General features: G+C 34.8%; 1 protein-coding gene across 5 annotated transcripts in view; it reads right to left on the reverse strand.

The window, feature by feature from the left end:
* GCA (grancalcin) overlaps positions 1-20,610 on the reverse strand; it is a 51,600-nt gene that overhangs the window by 25,543 nt on the left and 5,447 nt on the right. For all 5 annotated transcript variants that reach the window (XM_058300748.2, XM_012527507.4, XM_004464400.3 and 2 more), the window contains exons 2-7: positions 19,123-19,296; positions 8,872-8,941; positions 3,483-3,526; positions 3,046-3,193; positions 823-936; positions 434-492 (exon numbers count right to left, since the gene is read on the reverse strand). In XM_058300748.2, the coding sequence (XP_058156731.1) occupies positions 434-492; positions 823-936; positions 3,046-3,193; positions 3,483-3,526; positions 8,872-8,941; positions 19,123-19,275 (588 nt within the window). In that variant the 5' untranslated portion in view covers positions 19,276-19,296. The remainder of the gene's footprint in view (positions 1-433; positions 493-822; positions 937-3,045; positions 3,194-3,482; positions 3,527-8,871; positions 8,942-19,122; positions 19,297-20,610) is intronic.

The raw sequence follows: 20,610 nt of genomic DNA on the forward strand, positions 1-20,610 counted from the left end.
ATAACTTTCCTATAACTGATTTTTTTAAGAACTGGAATCAGATTAACAGCAACCAGATTTGAAATAAGAAATGAATAGCTTTATAATGTCATAGATTAAACTTCCTATTTCTCTTAGAAGCAAGACCACAACAAATAATCTTTATAAAAATAATTTATATATAACTCATAAAAAATGACTTATAAGATGAACTGCCACAAACTTTACTGTCATAAAATTTAAAAGTATTTGTATATTTATCATCAAGTCCAACTGGTGTTTGTAGAGATATTTTATTTTTTATGTTCAACTGAAAAATACAGGAAAAGAATATGGTCTATGAAAATATAGATGTAGATCCTTGCATAGATACTATGGATCTTGCAGTATTTTTGATAACTGAACATATCTAGAACAGAGAATAAATATCTAAAGTGTTAAACAGAATACTCACATCATCATATATGAAATTCACAAACCCTTGCATCAAGTGGTCTCGTCTCCTAAAGAAATCTTTAAACAAAAAATATTTTTTACTATAATTTAAAATCTATAGTTTTAAATACCTTTTATATCCAGTTAATGAAAACTGAATATTTTCATATTCATATCTTCAGTGATTTTCTATCTCAGGCAAATAAGACATGAAGAAAACTTTCCAAAAACTAAGTGGTAACAATTTTTCACTATTTTTATTCTTAAATTTTAAAGCCTTAAAACTTTTTTATATTTAAGAAAGAATAAAGGAAAAAAATCCTAATATAAACTTGGAGAAGAAAACAAAAGATGCTATTCAAGAAAAACAGTGACATAATATTGTTCCCAATTTGAAAAGGTCAATACCTGTCAGTGCTCGAAGCTTCACACAGCAAGCAACATAATCATCAAAGAAGATTCTGCCATTCTTGCTATAACGTTTTACAATGGCAGTTAATGTTTGAGGACTTAATCTATAACCTAAAAAAAAGAGATTGATAACATTGCAGTTTCTTTATAAAGTCATGAAAGAAATTAACTTTGAAAAAATTTGATAAAAATATACTTTAGAAACAAAATGCATTCACATGAAACTGATGAAAGTCTTCATTATTAACACTGTTAAGTGATAAATATCACAATTCTAGCTTTGTAATAAAGTCAAAATTAGGAAAAAAGAATAATTATAATCTCAGGCATTTTGTTTTGAAATAATGTCTAGGATATTTCATAGGCTTTAATGGTTCAGTAATTCACTTCTGTAACTCTATAGTTCTTTAAAGAATATCAAAGCAAAGATTATTAGTAGTCTTTGGTATCTATCAAATCCTAAAGGAACATATTTCACACTGAATAAACTACTTGCAAGGGCATTTTACAGCCAAAGAAAATTTGAGGATCAACAGGTTACCCAGAAAGAGAAGAAAAAGGAAAATTTTATTCATCTATGTACTATCACCATTATTCTGTTTCTTCACATACTGTGATCTTACCACAGCCTTCTCCTTATTTCCTTGGTCCTTTGTAGTCTAATCCAAATTTTTTGATTATGCACTTCTACCATTAAAAAGTTTTAAAGCATGCACTCCCATTATATGTGTTCTGACTTAGTTTTAAAGTCTATACATGTATTAGTTTGAATACTGATGTTTTTAAAATGCAAAAAAGTTGAAATTTTTAAATATTACAAAAAATAGAAGCAAATTAAAATATTCAAACTTCTGCACCCCCACAGACTGTCTTATGCATTTAATAAGAGATGTATACACCTTACTATGAAGAATGCTGGCTAAGCATTATTTTCATTGTATATTACTTATCAACAGATTTGGACAAAAATATATGAATCTATTCAAAGGTAAGAACAATAAAAATAAATGCAATAGGAGAAAATACTACAAGTAACTATAGTAAATCTGACCAGGAAACCTGCTAAAAGCAAATGAATGTAAAGGTATAATTGAGAGAAGGGGCAAGTAAAACATATGAGCTAAAAGGGGCAGAGAGAAAATTCTTAAGATGCTCTCATACTGTTCTCAGGAAAATAATTGGAATATTTAAAACTATTTTAGAAGAGTTTATATTTGAATAACCCAGAATACTTCTTTTTTATACTTAATGAGCTATTTAAACTCTTTGGAGGTTTTCCTTTTTGCAACAGATTATGTTAATTTTCCAGCATTACACTAAATTAAGAACTAATTTTTATCCATTATGTATTAAAGCTCTATTGGTGAATTATACATGTTTCTATGATATGAATTAATGCTAATATGATCATCTACCAAAATAAAATGTCTATTTATTAATTAAAACCAAAACAAAATCACTAGTTTTGACTTCTTAAATTGGACTGTGAGAAAAATGAACTTCAGTTGGGTTTTTACTTTCAAAGAAATAATTTTCTTATAAAAATGTATTTTGCTTTAGAAATGAGTGTAAACAAAATCACAAGGACAAACACAGGAAGAAAACTATTTGAAAGTGCATTAACTATAGGCAAAATAAACATCACTGTATGTTATCATTTCTTAAGAGAAAGTAGACCAAAACATTTAGCTTATCAGACAGAGATCTCCCAAAATAAAAATACATTCTTTTAAAATATTGTCATAACTTCCTGTAATGAGACATTTTGGTACCTACTGTGTATTTGGTACTATATAAGAATAAGAAGAAAAACAAGAAATATGGTTTGTATGCTGAAAGAAAACTATAATTTAGAGATTTGTGATTGACTGAGATGGATCTTTGTTCCAAATTAGAGAGATTCTACCAAGGTGCAAAATAATTCAATATAAATGGTGAATACTAACAATCAGAAGTATAAATGGATTATGATGACCAGAGGAAATTCAGAAATTATCTTATCAACCAGCATGTGTGGAATATTATCTTTGAAAAAAATCACAGTCAAAATTATTTTGTTAAAGGTCTTTAGTCAGAATTTATCTACAGTCTTGAAATCAAACTAAGCAAAGCTGTTGAAATAATATATTCCTTTATTATTTAGCAAATTAAAGCAATTAAGACTCATCTGATCAAAGAAGTAAAACGTAGACCAATTCTAAAGCATTGTCATATTCTTACCCATAGCTGCAATGGCTTGACTCAATTCATGATGCTCTACTGTGCCACTTTGATCTCGATCAATAGTCATGAAGTTTTGCTTCCAGGCATTAAGAGCTGCCCAAAGTTCTTTGAATTCATTAAATCCCATTTTTCCTGTGTAATCCCTCTGATAGTTTTATTAATGAAAATAAATTTTGATTCCAAAGAGAATTTACCTAACCTAAAACTCCAAAGCATTCATTTTTTAAAAGTTAGCCTGCTTCTATAGAATTAGCCAAATTTAACATGTAAGCAAATTTCTATGTCAAAATAGAAAAGTATGGAATTCAAGCAAGATCTCACAGAATACTTTTAACTCTCTAGTTTACTATAGTCATTTATAACTTACAATTGGCTTAATATTCAGAAAGAAAGTATTTTTTATCCTAGTACTTTCTATTTTTTTTCAAGGATACATCCAACAGGGCAATCATAATTCTGCAGGTTTCTAAACTGAAGGCTGTAAAACATATTTAATTTGTGAATTGGAACCTGCCCAACTTTACCTATGTAAAACTGACAATCTCTATTTTCAGAACAAACAACAAGTTGCCAAAAATATATTGATCAGCAAACTTTTATTGAAAAAGTTAGGCATTCTTGGTTAGAAAAGAAAAAGGATGACTAAAATAAAAATCAATGCCTTCAAATTGCTCACAGTCTAGTAATGGGATTCAGGTAATTCAATCAGCAACTTAAAAATAACTGAAAGTTACTGCCATAGTGAAACCACAAGTGGTTAAAGCACTTGCTCTGCCTGATACCTGGGGTAAAAAACGGAGTCGGCCTTCACAACACAAATAAGAAGCGGGGTTTAAATAGAAGTTGGACGTGTACTCAGGGATCACAAAACTTTAAGGAGTTAGGGAGGATTTCACTAAAGCTCAGGTACATATGATAAGATCAGAAAGGAAGATAAGATCCAGATCATGAAAATCCTGAAACCATCCTCAAGAGTTTAGAGGGACAAAAAGATACTGAAGAACTTCTAAGGAGCAGAGGGGGGTGACTAGATTTCCATTTTAGAAACTTTAATTTATAATGAATAGACTATCAAAGTGATAGATATCAGAAGTAGGTAGATCATTTGGTAGTTTATTGCAATACAACAAGTAAGAAAATATGAGCTCTGAATTGACACTGTTCTTTTCTTCAGGAAGGGGCAGATGAAGAAATAAATACAAACTATCTTAAAATCAGGGACTATTAGAATTATTAACACTTTCATAAATACAGAACAATAACTAAGGACCCACCAGATAGGATTTAATTTTCTAATCCTTATTACATTTAACTAGTATGCTGATTTATCTCAAGACATCATAGTCCTAATAAGGGAAACACTTTGTCAGTGCAGATTAGTTAAACTTACAAACTAACTGGGAAGGAAGGGAAGGAAGAGAGATGGGGAGGGAAGGAAAAGAGGGAAGAAGATAAGGAAGGGAAAAAGGCAAGGAAGGGAGGGGGGAAGGAAGGAAAGGAAGAGAAAGAAGGGAAGGAAGAAAGGAAGAAAATATTGAAAATTTTAAACATTAAGTTTTTATTTTATGCTGTTCAATATATTTTTAAAAGAAGAAAAAATTATTTTAGCTAAATTTTAGACCAACTAAAGGAAAAATTATGAAACAGTCTTAAGTTAAAGTAACTGATTTTTTAAAATGTTACTATATTGGTAGTGTTAGAATAGGTGTTATTGTACTTTGAGACAAATTACTCAAGAGACACTCAATGATTACTCACTGTGAGCAAGGTATCATGTGTGACTTCACATAAACATCCAAACATACAACCCCACTTTTACAAAGAAGAAAACCAAGGCCCATAAAATTAAGTTTCCCAAGTTCATGGAGCAAATAAGTAGAACAGTCAGGAATGGAGCCCAGTGCTCCTTTCTTCATACAAAAACTAACTAGAGGTGGGGGTGAGAGGAGACAGGATTGCGTTACAAGAAAAATCTCAGGTATAGCATTCCAGCTTTTTGTCAAGTAAATAATATCCTTTTGGCTTTAAAGTGAAGATGGCCTACATTCCTGAAGTGGATGAATCTGAATTGATGATAAATGGCAAAACTTGTTATCAGTAAATAAACAGATCTTCAATTTCAGAATAGACTCAAATATGATTAAATATTTCAACAAACAATGGAGATATAGGGAGGTGGACATGGCTCAAGTGACAGAGCATCTGCCTACCATATGGAGGGTCCAGGGTTCGATACCAAGGGCCTCCTTGACCCGTGTGGAGCTGGCCCAGGTGCAGTGCTGATGCGCGCAAGGAGTGATGTGCCATGCAGGGGTGTCCCCTGCGTAGGGGAGCCCCACGTGCAAGGAGTGCACCCTGCAAGGAGAGCCACCCCGTATGAAAAAACTCACAGCCTGCCCAGGAGTGGTGCTGCACACACGGAGAGCTGACTCAGCAAGATGACACAACCAAAAGAGATGCAGTTTCCCAGTGCTGCCTGACAATGCAAGCAGACGCAGAAGAACACACAGCACATGGACACAGAACAGATAACAGGGGAAAGGGGAGAGAAATAAATAAAAATAAATCTTTAAAAAAAACAACAACAATGGAGATATAGACTTTTCAGGGAAGATAGATTTTTTACTTACTGCCCAAACTCCATTAAAATGGGCAGTAAATTGACTTTAAAAAAACAACAACTGATTTCTAAGCACCCTACATATTATTCAATTCTTGAGTATTCCACAGAAGTTCATCTTAAAAATTTGATGCATCATGTTAAAACATGGATGAACCTTGAAGATATGATGTTAAGCAAAACAAGGCAGACACAAAAGGGCAAATATTGTATGATCTCACTAAAATGAAATAATTAGAATATGCAAATTCATAGCATCAAAAACTAGAATACAGGTTACCAGGGGCCAGGGTGGTGATAGAGAATGGGGATTTAATCCTTAAATTTTACAGAGTTTTTATTTGGGTTAATGAAAAAGTTTTGGTAATAGATAGTGGTGATGATAGCACAACAATGTGAACATAATTAACAGCACTGAATTATATATTTGAATGTGGTTAAAAGGGGAAATTTCAGGTTCTATGTATGTGACTAGAATAAAAATTTTAAAATAACATTGAACTGTACAACACAAAGAGTGAACCCTATTGTAAACCATGGACTATTTAGTAATAAAAGTATAAAAATTTTCTTTCTTTAATTTTAACAAATGTACCATATTAATGCAAGGTGTTAGTAATAGGGTAGTATATGGGAACTCTGTATTTTCTGCATTATTTTTCTGTGAACGTGTAACATCTCTATTTTTTTTAAAAGGCATAAACCTTTAGAAGAAAAAGAGAATGAGAGAGTCACCAACAGCTACAAAATTTTGCAAGTTGGAAAGTAAATAGTTACAAGTTAAATACCCTGGATTATTAAATAAAGTGGATTCCTGAACAGGCAAAGGAAAAAACTGAGAGGGAACCTAGTTATCCTGGAGAGAAGATCCTAAAGGCTCAAGAATTGACAGTACTTTTGAAAATGGGTTTGCAGGTAGAGCTAAAAACAGAAAAACTAGCTGAACATCTGTTTAAGAAGCATTTAGGCTCCTGATCCTCCCTGCCTCCACTCAGCTGAATGGCTGTCACCCCTACTCCCACACAAGAAATCTCAAATTTCATTGCCTAAAGAGGCTCTCTGGACTGCAGGGTACCAGCCACAGTTCAGGACAGGGCTATCTACTAAAAATAAACAATTAAATGACATTTATAAAGACAGGTACCCTGCTGAGTCCTCATCTCTTCCTTTCCCAAAAACAAAATCCTAAAGATGCTGACATCCAGGGCTCCACCACCAAACTGCTCAACCGAGTCAACACTGAGGCCTGCCACCAACGAACTGAACCATGATCTCATAGCTTTTAATCAGTATTTTAGTTAAATATGAGCAACCAAGGATCAGATATCTGAGGAAAGCATCTAACATGAAAGAGTCCAAAATAAACAAAACAAAAAATTGGAATAGACAGAGATTATATAGGAAGAACATTTAACAACAACAACAAAAAACTTATAATAATTAATAGTTTCACAGAGAGAAGACAAGGCATCACATCCATGAAAAATGAAGAGAAGCTCTTGAACATTAAAAATATATCAGAGGGAAGCGGAGTTGGCCCAATGGATAGGTCGTCCGCCTACCACATGGGAGGTCCGCGGTTCAAACCCCAGGCCTCCTTGACCTGTGTAGAGATGGCCCATGCGCAGTGCTGATGTGCGCAGGGAGTGCTGTGCCACGCAGGGGTGTCCCCCGCATAGGGGAATCCCACGCACAAAGAGTGCACCCCATAAGGAGAGCCATCCAGCATGAAAGAAAGTACAGCCTGCCCAAGAATGGCGCCCCACACACGGAGAGCTGACACAACAAGATGGCTCAATGAAAAGAAACACAGATTCCCAATGCCACTGATAGAGATAGAGGTGGTCACAGAAGAACACACAGCGAATGGACACAGAGAGCAGACAACTGGGGGGGGGGGTGAGAAATACATAAAAATAAATCTTAAAAAAAAAATATATATATATATATATAAGAAATGAAAAATTCAATAGAAGGCTTAGAAAATACTTAAGGAAATTTTCCAAAAAGTAGAGGAAAGAAATAGGAGAGAGAAAGAAAAAGTCCAAGTAACAGGCATTCCAGAAAGAAAAAACACAGAAAACATCACTTAAGAAAATTCCCAAACACTAAAGTAAATGAGTTTCCCAACTAAGAGCACCCACTGAGTTCCTCACACAATGTAACTAGCATATCAGTGAGAAATTTCAGAATAGCAGGGGAAAAGAGGAGATCTTACAAGCTTCCAGAGAGAAAAATAAGTCACATACAAGCAGAGAACAAAAGATAATGCAAACAATGGAGCAATACCTTTAAAATTTAAGTGAAAATGATTTGTAACCTAGAATTCTAGACCTGGACAAACAATTAATTATGAGAATAGAATGAAGGTATTTTCAGATACGTAAGGACTCAAAAACTTTACCTCCCATGCATTCTTTTAATAAGAAGCTAGTTAATGATACAGTTCACTGAAATGAGAAACAGAATGGAGAAAAAGGACAAGAGATGGAGTAAAGTGCAGAGTCAACTCAAGGGGGAAGGGAAAGACATCTCCAAAATGAGGAAAAAAGAATGCCAGTAGGACACCTATGCACAGAGATTAGAGCATGTGAGAGAACTCCAGGAGCAATTTTTTTCAGGGCAATGAAAATGATAGAATACATGACAATTATTAACATCAGGGAAAGCAAAAGTAAAAGCCAACATACATTATCACAAGATACAGCTACTAATAATACTTACATAGTAAAAATCAGGTAAATACTGACTACTGATCTAACCAAAATTACTACATAACTGTATGGAAAAACAGCAGGACAGGAAGGGTTCCTGCGTGGAGTATAGGGATAGATTTTAGGGTTGAAAAAAAGAGTTATATCCTCCTGTTCAAGTCACAGCAGGACATCAACTGATAATCATTAAAGATGAAAATCAAAAGCAATACAAGCATGTGATTTAGAGATCTTCAAGCAAATTTCATAAAAACCAGTTTAAAAAAAGTTGAAAGAGGTTTCCTCTACAAGTGGTTAATACTGGGAATAATACACGATGAACAGTTATTTTCATAGCCTTTTTTTTTCCAGAATAATTTGCCTTTTTATATGCAAGCCTAAATGTGGTAAACATTTAAAAAAAAATTTTTTTTTAAGTACAGGAACAAAAAAGATAGAAAACACATGTCCTATCCCAATTTCAACAGAGGGAGAAAAAGGAGATCTCACGAGAATAAGTTCCACTAATTCCAGATTGTGTCAAGCATCTCTGAAGTTCTTCAGCATCCACTTCACCATCCTGTTAAAAAAAAATTACATAACCTGATTTCATAGGCATTTGAATAAAAGCATACTAAAATGTTAATTGGCTGCTCGAGGCCAATCAATAAACAGTATATTTTCAAAATATTACTCTATTACCAACTACAAAATTCAAGGGATAATTTATTGACAGTGAAGACATATTATAGGACATCATGACATGAATAATTTCTTCACAAATTATATTTTATTAATTTTTCAAGCATTTCAAATAAATTTATATTCCCTACTTTTGAAAAATAGCATAATCACTCTTTCCTATCATAGCTCAAAATAATATCTTGGAGCATCATTGTATCTTTATTTGAAATAATTATAAAAATGCGAAAAATTTGTTCAAAGTCTCAAAAAATCTTCCCACTCATTCCCATTATTTCTAAAGATCCTGAAGCTTTAACTGGAAGGGGAAAACACCAAATCTGGTTTGGTTTTGTTTACTATTATCCCTAGAAAAACTTCAGCGTATCCTGTATTTTGCTGCTATGCTTATTGCCCAAACATATCAACTTAAGGGAAATAAAATTTTTTAAACAGAAATGAAACAGATCAAGCATTCGTGTTGCAGTACCTCAAGCTATTTCTTACAAAAATAGAGTAAGGTAATTCACTTGACAACATCACATACATTGGCATAAATGTAAAACAACAGCTCTAAGAATTGAGGAGGCTCATTTAAAATATAATATGTGCTAAGAAATCCAAGAAACAAGAAAGCTCTTTAAAAACTAGTTCTAAGAAGTGTTAAAAAACACTCTATATTCTAACTGATCTTTGGCATGGGACCCCTTTTAACAAAATTTCCAGTAAAAATACTGAAAAGCTTTCTCCTCAATTGACCATCCATGTAGTATCCTCTTTTTGCTGAAATAAGTGCTTATTTCTCTAGCATGTATATTTTCCAGATTTTGCTTGCTAAATTTTAAGTTTTGTACTTAAGTTATACCTTAAAACAACACAATTTTAGATCTGAAGCTAAGTTAGAAAGTTTTTCCTCAAATGATAAAAGACTTTAGAACATTTTATTTTAACTGTCACCTACCTCCCTATTGTAAGTTCTTTGGCAACAGTTTCAAACCATCATTATATTTCTAGACCTTTTTAGAAACTGTGAATACACTTCTAACATGTCCTGAGTAGAGCAAAATCAGCAGTAAAAACTTCTAAGTCTGAAAATGGATGCTGTCAATGCCACCTCAGTGAAACAACAATTACAAACACTGGGTTGTGAATTATTGCAAAGTATATTTTAAAAGCCAATCTCCTATAAATATTAAAACCTAAAGGTAGGAAATCAATTTTTTTTCTTAAATGAAAAAGATGTCTACTTTTACACAGAATGTAACATAGTTATAAATTATTTTATTCTCTAACTCTTCTTAAATGGGAAAAAGGTATTTACCTGAGGATAAAATTAATGATAATTAATCATATTTTATCAGTTTCCTCTCATTTACCAAAAAATAATAATAATAATAATAATGCAATGTGCAACCAACAGGTTCAACTTTAAAACTTCTAGAAAAGAGAAATCTGACTGCTGAAAATCTAGGTCAATCCAATTAAAATAAAGGGAAATCAAGATGGTCTGGTGATATTTTCTATTCAAATATGTGCTTCTTCTATAACATTTCACACAAAAAGTCCACTTTACCCACAGAAGACTTTTCTTCTGAATTCTCTATTTCCAGAGACATAGAATATGGAACTTTGAAGGGTATGGAGGTTCTTTTGCAGAAACAGAACAAAGTTTTTAGAGAAAGCAGTTGAAAATATCATAGCTTCAAAAGATAAACAGAAAAATTAATTATTTGGGTTAAAAAATATAAATATCCATTTAGAATTTTCATTAACCCTTTTGGAACAAAATGAAAACTAAGAAACACATCTTCACTATTTCCTCACCCACAAAATAAAAAAGAGTTTTAAATTACATGTGTCAAATTTCTGCCTGCTCATTTTTCTGCAAGCCAAGGCTCATGCTTCTCCACCCCTCTCCTCTGCTTGGCTACAGTGTGGATGACAATCTGTTTGTATGACTTGTACTTCAGAAATGAACGTGTATTATTCTTCCTACAAAAAACTCAGTTTACCTTTTAACAGTGTTGAGAATTAAATTTCATAAAACTAAGGAAATCTGTAGCAAACTCCTCAATAGGTCCCAGAGCACTTTAAGTTTTGATCGTTTTAGTAATCTTTTCATCTTAAAAAATATTTTATGATACATATAAAGTCAATGAAATATTAAATGTTATGCCTTAAATTAAGCTGCTCTACTAAAAACTTGGGTTTATCGTCTAAAAACAAGCAGACAAAACATAATGAATGGGACAGGCTTTACAGGCTTAAGCACAGTGGACATTAAGGTGGATGAAAGGTGAGTTGTGCAGGCGCACAGACATTGCAAATGCTGGTTCCTGGCATTTTAAAAATTGATATTTTGTTCAGTACTGATTTTTACATTGATTTCCATTTTTTTAAAATACTGCATTAGAACATCATTTATCAGGAATACTGAGTTTTTCGTACCCCCTTAAATTTTGTGCCCAAAGCTCTCCTAGCCTTAACCTAGCCCTACCCTTAAGTCAGTTAGCAATGCAACAGCACATAAAGGCTATGCCAAGACTTTAGGTTAGGAGATCTTTTATGGCAACAATGGTAAGTATTTGCAATATATCAAAACCAAAAAATAACAACAACAACTTTGAAAAGAAAGATACATTTATTTATATAACTAAATATATCTGTGGCCCATATTGCTTTGACATACATTAGGAAATGTATGATTCTAACTCATATATACTTACATATATGTGTGTGTGTATGTATAATTTCAACCTCAAATTGTGTTTGAGTATATTATTTGGAAGCAAAAATTAGGTAGAAGGAGAGCAGATCTGCTAAGCAAGAAGGGCAAGGAATTTGCTTCTGAGGACTTCACATGACACAGGGGAGCCCTAACCCATTTCCTGGATTCAAGCCGTGACAGACCTTCCCAGTCCAGAAGAGACAAAACCAAACAAACCAAAGAGAAAATGCTGACTATGGCCTCAGGATACTACATCCAAGTAGCTGAAGGTTTTGGCTTAGGGAAGGAGGACTAAAGCGCCCTGAGACTTGCTGAAGAGATCTGTGCCATTGCCACCAGGCAGCAGTCCTCTCAGAGAGTCTGATTCTGCAGAAAATTCAGATAGGGTCTGTATTAATCAGCCAAAGGGGTGCTGATAAAAATACGAGAAATCTGCTGGCCTTTATAAAGGGGATTTATTTGGGGTAGGAGCTTACAGGTACCAGGCCATAAGCATAAGTTATTTCCCTCACCAAAGTCTATTTCCACATGTTGGAGCAAGGTGGCTGCCGACATCTGCAAGGGTTCAGGCTTCCTGAGTTCCTCTGGGCTCACCTCCTCAGTTTTCTCCACAAAGTCAGGTGAAGACTATGAGGCTCTCAGACTTTGCCTCTGTCCTCAAGGTTAGCTGTAGACTATCAGGTGAATGGCTCTGTCTCTCTCACTGAAATTTCTACCTGTCTAAGGAGCCATCTCTATTCCTCTGTATTCTTCTCCTTGCTCAGGGTTCCTCTTCCCGGGGCTTGCTTCCTTTCCTCTATGTGCTTACTTCCTGGGGCTCCAGCATCAAACTCCAACATCAGAAACCCTCAACTCTGTCCTTTGCCATGCCTTTTATCTGTGAGTCCCCACCCACCACGCCCTAATGATGTGCCCAAAAAAAAGTCCTCATCATAACTTAATCATCCCAGGTACAGCCCAGATTATAAACATAACCCAATATCTATTTTTGGAATTCATAATCACATCAAACTGCTACAGGGACAAATACACAACTACTAAACAAGGTACAGTGACATGGAGAGAGGGAGGGATAACGTGCAAGAAGAGGGAAAAAGCCAGGGTGGGAAAAAAAAAGTTTACAACCCCAAATTTCAAAATACATGGAGATAGCTAATGTTCAGAAATACAGTCAACAAAAATCAACAATTTGAACAGATCCATATAAGACAAACTAACTTTATAGAATAGTTATTAAAATGAGTGTGTTAGCAAAATATATAGGGATAAATAAATAACTTGCATTAAAAAAGAAAAGGAGGGGGAAACAGATATGGCTCAAGCAACTGGGCTCCCATCTAGCATACGGTAGGTCCAGGGTTCGATTCCCAGGACCTCCTGGTGAAGGCAAGCCTGGCCCGCATGGTGAGCTGGACCATGCAGAATGCGAGTGCTGGCCCATGTAGGAGTGCTGGCCCAGGCTGAGTGCTGCCTGTGGGGAAACTGGCCCAAGCAAAGAGCTGACGCAGCAAGATGACTCAACAAAAAGAGACAAAAAGAAGAAACAATAAGAGACGCAGCAGTTCAGGGAGCTAAGGTGGCACAAGAGATTGAGCACCTCTCTCCCATCCCAGAAGGTTCCAGGATTGATTCCTGGTGCCGCCTAAAGAGAAGACAAGCAGACAAAAAGAACACATTTAATGGATACAGAGAGCAAACAAAGGGAAGGGGGGCAGAGAGGAATAAATAAATAAATCTTAAAAAAAAAAAAAATAGGAGGGGAGCAGATGTGGCTCCAGTGGTTGAGTGCCTGCTTCCCACTTGGGAAGTCCTAGATTCTGTTCCTAAAAACAAAAAAACAAACAAGTAAACAAACAAAGAAACCAACTCAGGGGAGCCACCGTGGCTCAGTGGTTGAGTGCTGGCTTCCCACATACAAGGTCCCAGGTTCAATCCCTGGCCTCGGTACCTCAAAAAAAAATTAGGAAATTATTTCCTTTAACAAATACTTACTGGGCACCTACTGAGTGTAAATACCACCAGAGGCACTGGGTATCAAACAGTATCCAAAGCAAATTCCTCTCCTTCATACATCACATATTAGTGATGGAAGAGAAACAATAAAGCAAAACTTATACTGATAATAAGAAGTGCTAGGAAGAAAAGGCAGGATGAAGGTGACAGGGAATATGGGAGTATCATATGCATATGTTGTAGAGGAAACTGAGGAGGCAAATGCTATTCTATAAAGATGGTTAAAGAAAGCCTCAATGATAGGGTGAATCTGAGAGAGACCTGAAAGTAGTGGAGGAAAAAGTAATGCAGATATCTCAAGGAAGAGTGTTCTAGGCCTAGGCAGTCCTTAACAGCAGCCACTAGCCACCCATTCCATTCAGCACTTGAAATGTGGCTCGTATGAAATGAGATGTCCTGTAAGCATAAAATACATGCTGGATTTCAAACACTTAGCAACAAAAAAGTATAAAATATCTTAATAATTGTTATATCAATTACATGTTGAAATAGTATTTTGGAAATACTGGGGCAAATAAAATATATCATTAAAATTAACTTCACTTGCTTTTTACTTTGAAAATGTGGTTAGTTACTTGAGACTTTAAGATTCCATATGTGGCTTGCATTTATATTTGTATTATATTTCCTTCTGATAGCATATATGTTATTATTGCAGTGTATGGCATGTACAAACACACACATATATACATATGAAGGAACAAACAAGAATTTCCCCAAATCAACTGTTAAATCATTACTGTTCAGAAAACATCATCCTATAAATAGGAACACTGCAGAAACATTTAACTGGCATTCCTCATAAAATATCATTTATTATGAGGCCTATCAAAAAAGAATATACAGCTACAAAGGTAAGTTCAGTAATTGGATTCTAGGACCTTAATGTATAAGTCTGATATTACAATTGATCGCTCAAAGCTAGGCAAAATTCAACTTATGAGAGAATTTAGTCTAAATATTTAGAGAAAAAAATTGAAAACAGTGTAGTTTCTGCATCAATTCAAACGTATTGAATAACTAATACAGTGAGAGGCAAGAGGACAAGAAGCCTGTTCTCATGGAGTTTAATTATTCAAAAGACTGAGATTATGGACACTAACAGTTAAATAGTACAGAAGTCAAAACTAGGTCTCCCAATATATATGTCTAGTTCATATGCTTTAAGTTTATAAAATGGATTTATTATACAATCAAGCAGAGACAACAGATTTGTTCCCAGTATTGCTATCACTTATGAGTTCCTCACAGCTAAGAATGGTATATGTATCACTTAGGACTGCATTTAGCTGCAAATAATAGACAATGCTATTAGAAAGGCTTGAATCGATAAGGGTTTATTGCTATCTACATGAAGTCTGCGGTTAGGGAAAACAATTAGAAGCACAATAAAACAAGATATGCCAGTAATTAATGAAAAACGTTATCAAATTTCTATCTACCTGTACCTACTTCAATAAATACTTCTTGACCAGCATAAAAGAAAAAAAATAAGGACAGAGACTAAGATTCAAAAGTGAATCTGTCTCGGCGGCCCCTTGTACGTTTCAGGCAGCCCCTGAAATAACCCAAGTGGGAAGGGAGGAGGTCCAGTGGCCTAGGTGAGGCTGGTGCTGGAGCTGCTGAGGGCTCTGCCCACTTCTGCAGACAGAACTCCTAGCTGAGGACCTAAAGGCCCATAGTCCCTGGAAGCCCCCGGATTACACCCTGAAAGCTGGCAACTCTGGCTGAGTGAACACGGCCTTGAAGGTGTGGTGCAGCTGCTTGGTGTGGGTACTGCCGAAGGACAGGATGCCTGCAGCCAGTTGTTGATGTGCAGTCTCCAGCATGCGGCCATCTTGCCCAGGCTGCGGTAGGCAATGCCCATGCCCTAGGCTGTCCCGCTCTGAGTGCACCTCCCAGGAAGGCTCCCCATGGCCAATCAGTGTATCCCAGAGTACTATGAAGGACTCCGTTGTGAAGTGGGCGCTTCTCACAACCAGGGGACATTAATGATTTGTAGGCACCATTTAAACTTTTGAGTATATCAAATATGCATCCCTACCCTATTACCCTTTCAGTTGTCCTTATAGTTTTTATAAATATAATTTTTAAAAATCAAATTCATTTACCTTTCCCTGACTTTGGTGGTTATTCCACCTTTTAATTCTACTATTTCTTTGGAATTAATGCTGATCCATGAGATGAAGATGTAATTTATTTTTAGAAACATTATAAGTATTTCGGAATAGTTAATTTAGCATTAAATTCTTTTCATATTGATATGAAGTACCACCTTCATCATATGTTGTGTTACCTTCACCATTACCCATTACCAAAATTTTTTCCGTCACCCCAACAGAAGCAATGTCCCAATTAAGCATTAACTCCCCATTCTCTACTCTACCCAAACCCCTGAAAACTTGTATTTTAGTTTCTGACTCTAGGAATTATCTTACTCTAATTATTTCATATCAGTGAGATCATACAATATTTGTCTTTTTGTGCTGCCTTGTTTTATTTACCATGTCTTCAAGGTCCATCCATGTTGTCATTGTATCAGAACTTCATTCCTTTTATAGCAGAATAGACTGCTGTATTATATACCACATTTTGTTTATCCATTCATCAGTTGATGGACACATGGGACATGGAATGCTTCCATCTTCTGGCAATTGTGAATAATGCCATGATGAACATCAGTGTGCAAATATCTGTTCAAGACCCTGCTTTCAATTCTTTTGGTTATATACCTAGAAATGGGATTGTCAGGTTATATGGTAATTCCATACTTCACTTTCTGAGGACCACGAAACTGTTTTTCACAGCAGATATACCACTTTATATTCCAATCAACAAAAATGAGTGCTCCTATTTCTCCACATGCTCTCCAACACTCGTTATTTTCCTTTTATTTATTTTTTAATAGTAGCCATTCTAGTTGGCATGAAATGGTATCTCATTGTGGTTCTGATTTGCATTTCTCTAATAACTAATGATGTTGACCATCTTTTCATGTGCTTATCAATCATTTGTATATCTTCTTTAGAAAAATGTCTGTTCAAGTATTTTGGCCATTTTAGTTGTCTTTTTGTTGTTGAATTGTAGAATTTCTCCATATGTAATGGATATTAAACTATTATTGGATATATGGTTTCAAAATATTTTCTCACTTTCTGTAGCTTGTCTTTTTACTATCATGATAAGATCCTTTGATGTACAAAAGTTTTTAATTTTGATGATGTCCCATTTATCTATTTTTCTTTCATTGCTTGTGCTTTTAGTGTAAAGTATAAGAAAATATTGTCTAACACAAGCTTCTGAAGATGCTTCTCTATGTTTTCTGCTAGAAGTTTTACAGTGTTGGTTCTTATATTTAGGTCTTTGCTTCATTTTGAGTTAATTTTTTCTATGGTATGAGGTAGGGTCCACTGTCATTCTTTTGCATATGGATACCCACTTTTCCCAGTATCATTTGTTGAAGAGACTATTCTTTCCACATTGTATGGCTTGGCACCTTGTTTAAAAAAAAATGGCCATCAATATGAGGGTTTATTTCTTAACTCTCGATTCAATTCCACTGGTCAGTATATCAATTCCTTATCCCATATCACACTGTTTTGACTATGGTAGGATTGTAGTAAATTTTAAAATCAGGAAATGTGAGTTCTCCAACTTCATTCATCTTTTTCAAGATGGTTTTGGCTATTTGGTGCCCCTTACCTTTCCATATAAATTTGATGATTGATATCTCCTTTACTGCAAAGAAGACCAATGAAATTTTGATTGGGATTATACTGAATCTGTAAACCACTTGAGGTATTTACAGAATTGACATCTTAATAATATTCAGAGTTTCAACCCATGAACATGGAATGTCCTTCCTTTGTTTAGGTATTTGATTTCTTTTAGCAATGTTTTGTAGTTTTAAGTTCTTTACATCCTTGTTTAAATTTATTCCTAGATATTGGCTTCTTTTAGTTGCTGTTGTAAATGGAGTTTTAAAATTTCCTCTTGAGATTGTTCCTTAATAATGTATAGAAACACTACTGCTTTTTGCACATTTATCTTGTACCCCACCACTTTGCTGAATGTGTTTATTAGCTCTAGTAGCTTTGTTGTAGATTTTTCAGTATTTTCTAAATATAAGGTCATGTCATCTACAAATAGGGAAAGTTTTACTTCTTCCTTTCTGATTTAATGCCTTTTTTTCTTTTCTTTTTTACCTAATTGCTTTGGCTAGAACTTCCATTACAATGTTGAATAATAGTGGTGACAGTGGGCAGCCTTGTTGATACTGTTAGGTTTAACTGAGTTGTCATTTTGTTTTGTTTTTATTGAATTAATGGCCAGGTTAAAAGTCTTATTCCTTAGAGTACTAATTCTTCCAAATATCTTCCCCCTTCCCTCAAATTCCCCCTATCAATCTTTTCCTTATATAAAAGGGTGTTCAAACTACATGTATTTATCTTTGTAGCATCAATTAAACAAAGAGAATAAGATGCTTCTAAATGTCAAACAAGTGAAGGAAATAAAGATTCATTTATAGGGAAGCGGACTTGGCCCAGTGGTTAGGGCGTCCGTCTACCACATTGGAGGTCCGCGGTTCAAACCCCCGACCTCCTTGACCCGTGTGGAGCTGGCCCATGCGCAGTGCTGATGCGCACAAGGACTGCCCTGCCATGCAGGGGTGTCTCCCAAGTAGGGAAGCCCCACTCCCAAGGAGTGTATCCCATAAGGAGAGCCGCCCAGTGCTAAAGAAAGTGCAGCCTGCCCAGAATGGCACCGCCCACACAGAGAGCTGATACAACAAGATGACGCAACAAAAAGAGACACAGATTCCCATGCCACTGACAACAAAAGAAGCAGACAAAGAAGAACACGCAGCCAGTAGACACAGAGCAGAGACAACTAAGGCAGGGTGAAGGGGAGAAAAATAAATAAATAAATAAATCTTTAAAAAAATTTCATTTATAGAAAAAAAGATAATTCAAAAAAGATAACATATTCCCTTATACATAAATTTTAGTATAGTATTTAAGTCAGAAGAGCTTTTTGCAGGAAAATTTCAACTAGGGAAGCATAATCTGAGGAGGAGTCAGATTCCTCCCTTTAAAAAGTATCTCTTCTTTTAGTCAAATGAACAATGTGTCCAGGCAGCACAACTGCAGATTTTTTTTAAATGAAAGAATTATGACTACCCTCATCTGTGAGCTCAAAAAATTAGTCTAGATAACTTTAAAAATATAAATCTCATCAATACTGAAAATGATACACTCAGTAAATATGTTTATAATTCCTTTTTAAAATATCAGTCATAATTTAAAACTAATATTTTTTCAATGAATGTAGCCTCTTACCTGTCCTGCAACAGCATTGAAGTAAGTCCACATGGAGTCATCAGCAGAGGAATAACTGTCCACATATGGCGGGTATCCACAGTATCCACCCGGAAGCATGTTTGGACCTGTTCCAGGCACTGGATGTCCCATTTGCACCTGCATTCCTGGCATCTGACCACTAAAATTTCCAAACTATAAAAGTAAAAAAGGAGAAGTTATCAATACTAGTACTACCTGTTACCTACTAAAGTTGGTTTAAATGACAAAATATTTATGAGGAATCTATTCAAATGTAAGAATTGAAATCATTTTCAAAATCTTTCAAACTTAGCTATCATGAAAGGATTTTTTTCGGTCACAAAATGCCAGATGTCCTATCAAGATTCAGATAATCAACTCATATTCTCCATCCATCAACTTTTACTTAAAGAAGTACAAAAGAAAAAAGCCTCTAGCCTATAAGAACTTCATCTAACAAAGAACATGAAGGACTATTTTTCAAGTATTTACCATCCTTGTCATTGACATAAACAAAAAAATAGAAGAAAATTTTATCTATAGAGAAACTAAGAAGGCATATACCTCCAGATACATATATAGAAAATATCTGGTAAATATAATGGAACTCTGACCTAGGCATGGAAAATTGCAGAGCAATGTATGAAACCTCTTGAAGTTTCAGGTCCTTAACTGTAAAAAGTTCATAATAATTTCCTATTTCATCCTTGTTGAAAATCAAAAAAACATGGAAAGTACTTAGTAAAGTATATAAGATTAAAACACTCTATAAATTTTAGCTAGTCATTGTTATTCTTATTAGCCATAAAAAGTACTCTTGCTGAAATCACCACTATTGAGCTTTTCATTGTCCTCATGCTTTTTCAAAATAAATCTTATTTGGCAGGGAGAGAATGTGGGAACCTACAAATAGTATGAATAGCTGAAGCATGGAATGTGGTAAGGGCAAAAGTATGGAGGGAGAAGTATTATTCAAGGAAGTAATCAAAAGCTATATATGAAGCAATGAAGCATAAGAAGGGAAATAGTAAAATTATAACAACATATTAACATAAAAAACAAAAAGATAGATTTTTTTAAGTTGCTTCTTCATAAAGAAGAAGAGACAGACTATCATAGGACAGACAATTTTAGTAATAAAAAGAAGAGGGATATATAACTGTTAGAGAAAAACCGCACATACTAGGACATGAAGACTAACGATTGCAGGCAGAAAGTTTATGGGGAAGCTCTCCCAACAGAGGTCGTCTGAAGAATAGACTTCAGCTCCCCCACCAGCACGGCGGGGGTCTGAAGAGAGACTTCAGCTCTCCATGAATTTATAGAGTACATCTATAGGCAGAAAAATGCTGAGACAGTGGGAGTGGGTTAGAGCTTGGGTAAGACCCAAAGCCAATAAGGAACTGTAGAAGCGAATTTTTTATCTGCCCTTTATGGACGCTATATACTGTACAAATAATATAGGCATCATTTGCTGAAGGTTTCTAT

The sequence above is a fragment of the Dasypus novemcinctus genome, chromosome 7 (genome assembly GCF_030445035.2).
Source record: "Dasypus novemcinctus isolate mDasNov1 chromosome 7, mDasNov1.1.hap2, whole genome shotgun sequence".
Classification (NCBI taxonomy): Eukaryota; Metazoa; Chordata; class Mammalia; order Cingulata; family Dasypodidae; genus Dasypus; species Dasypus novemcinctus.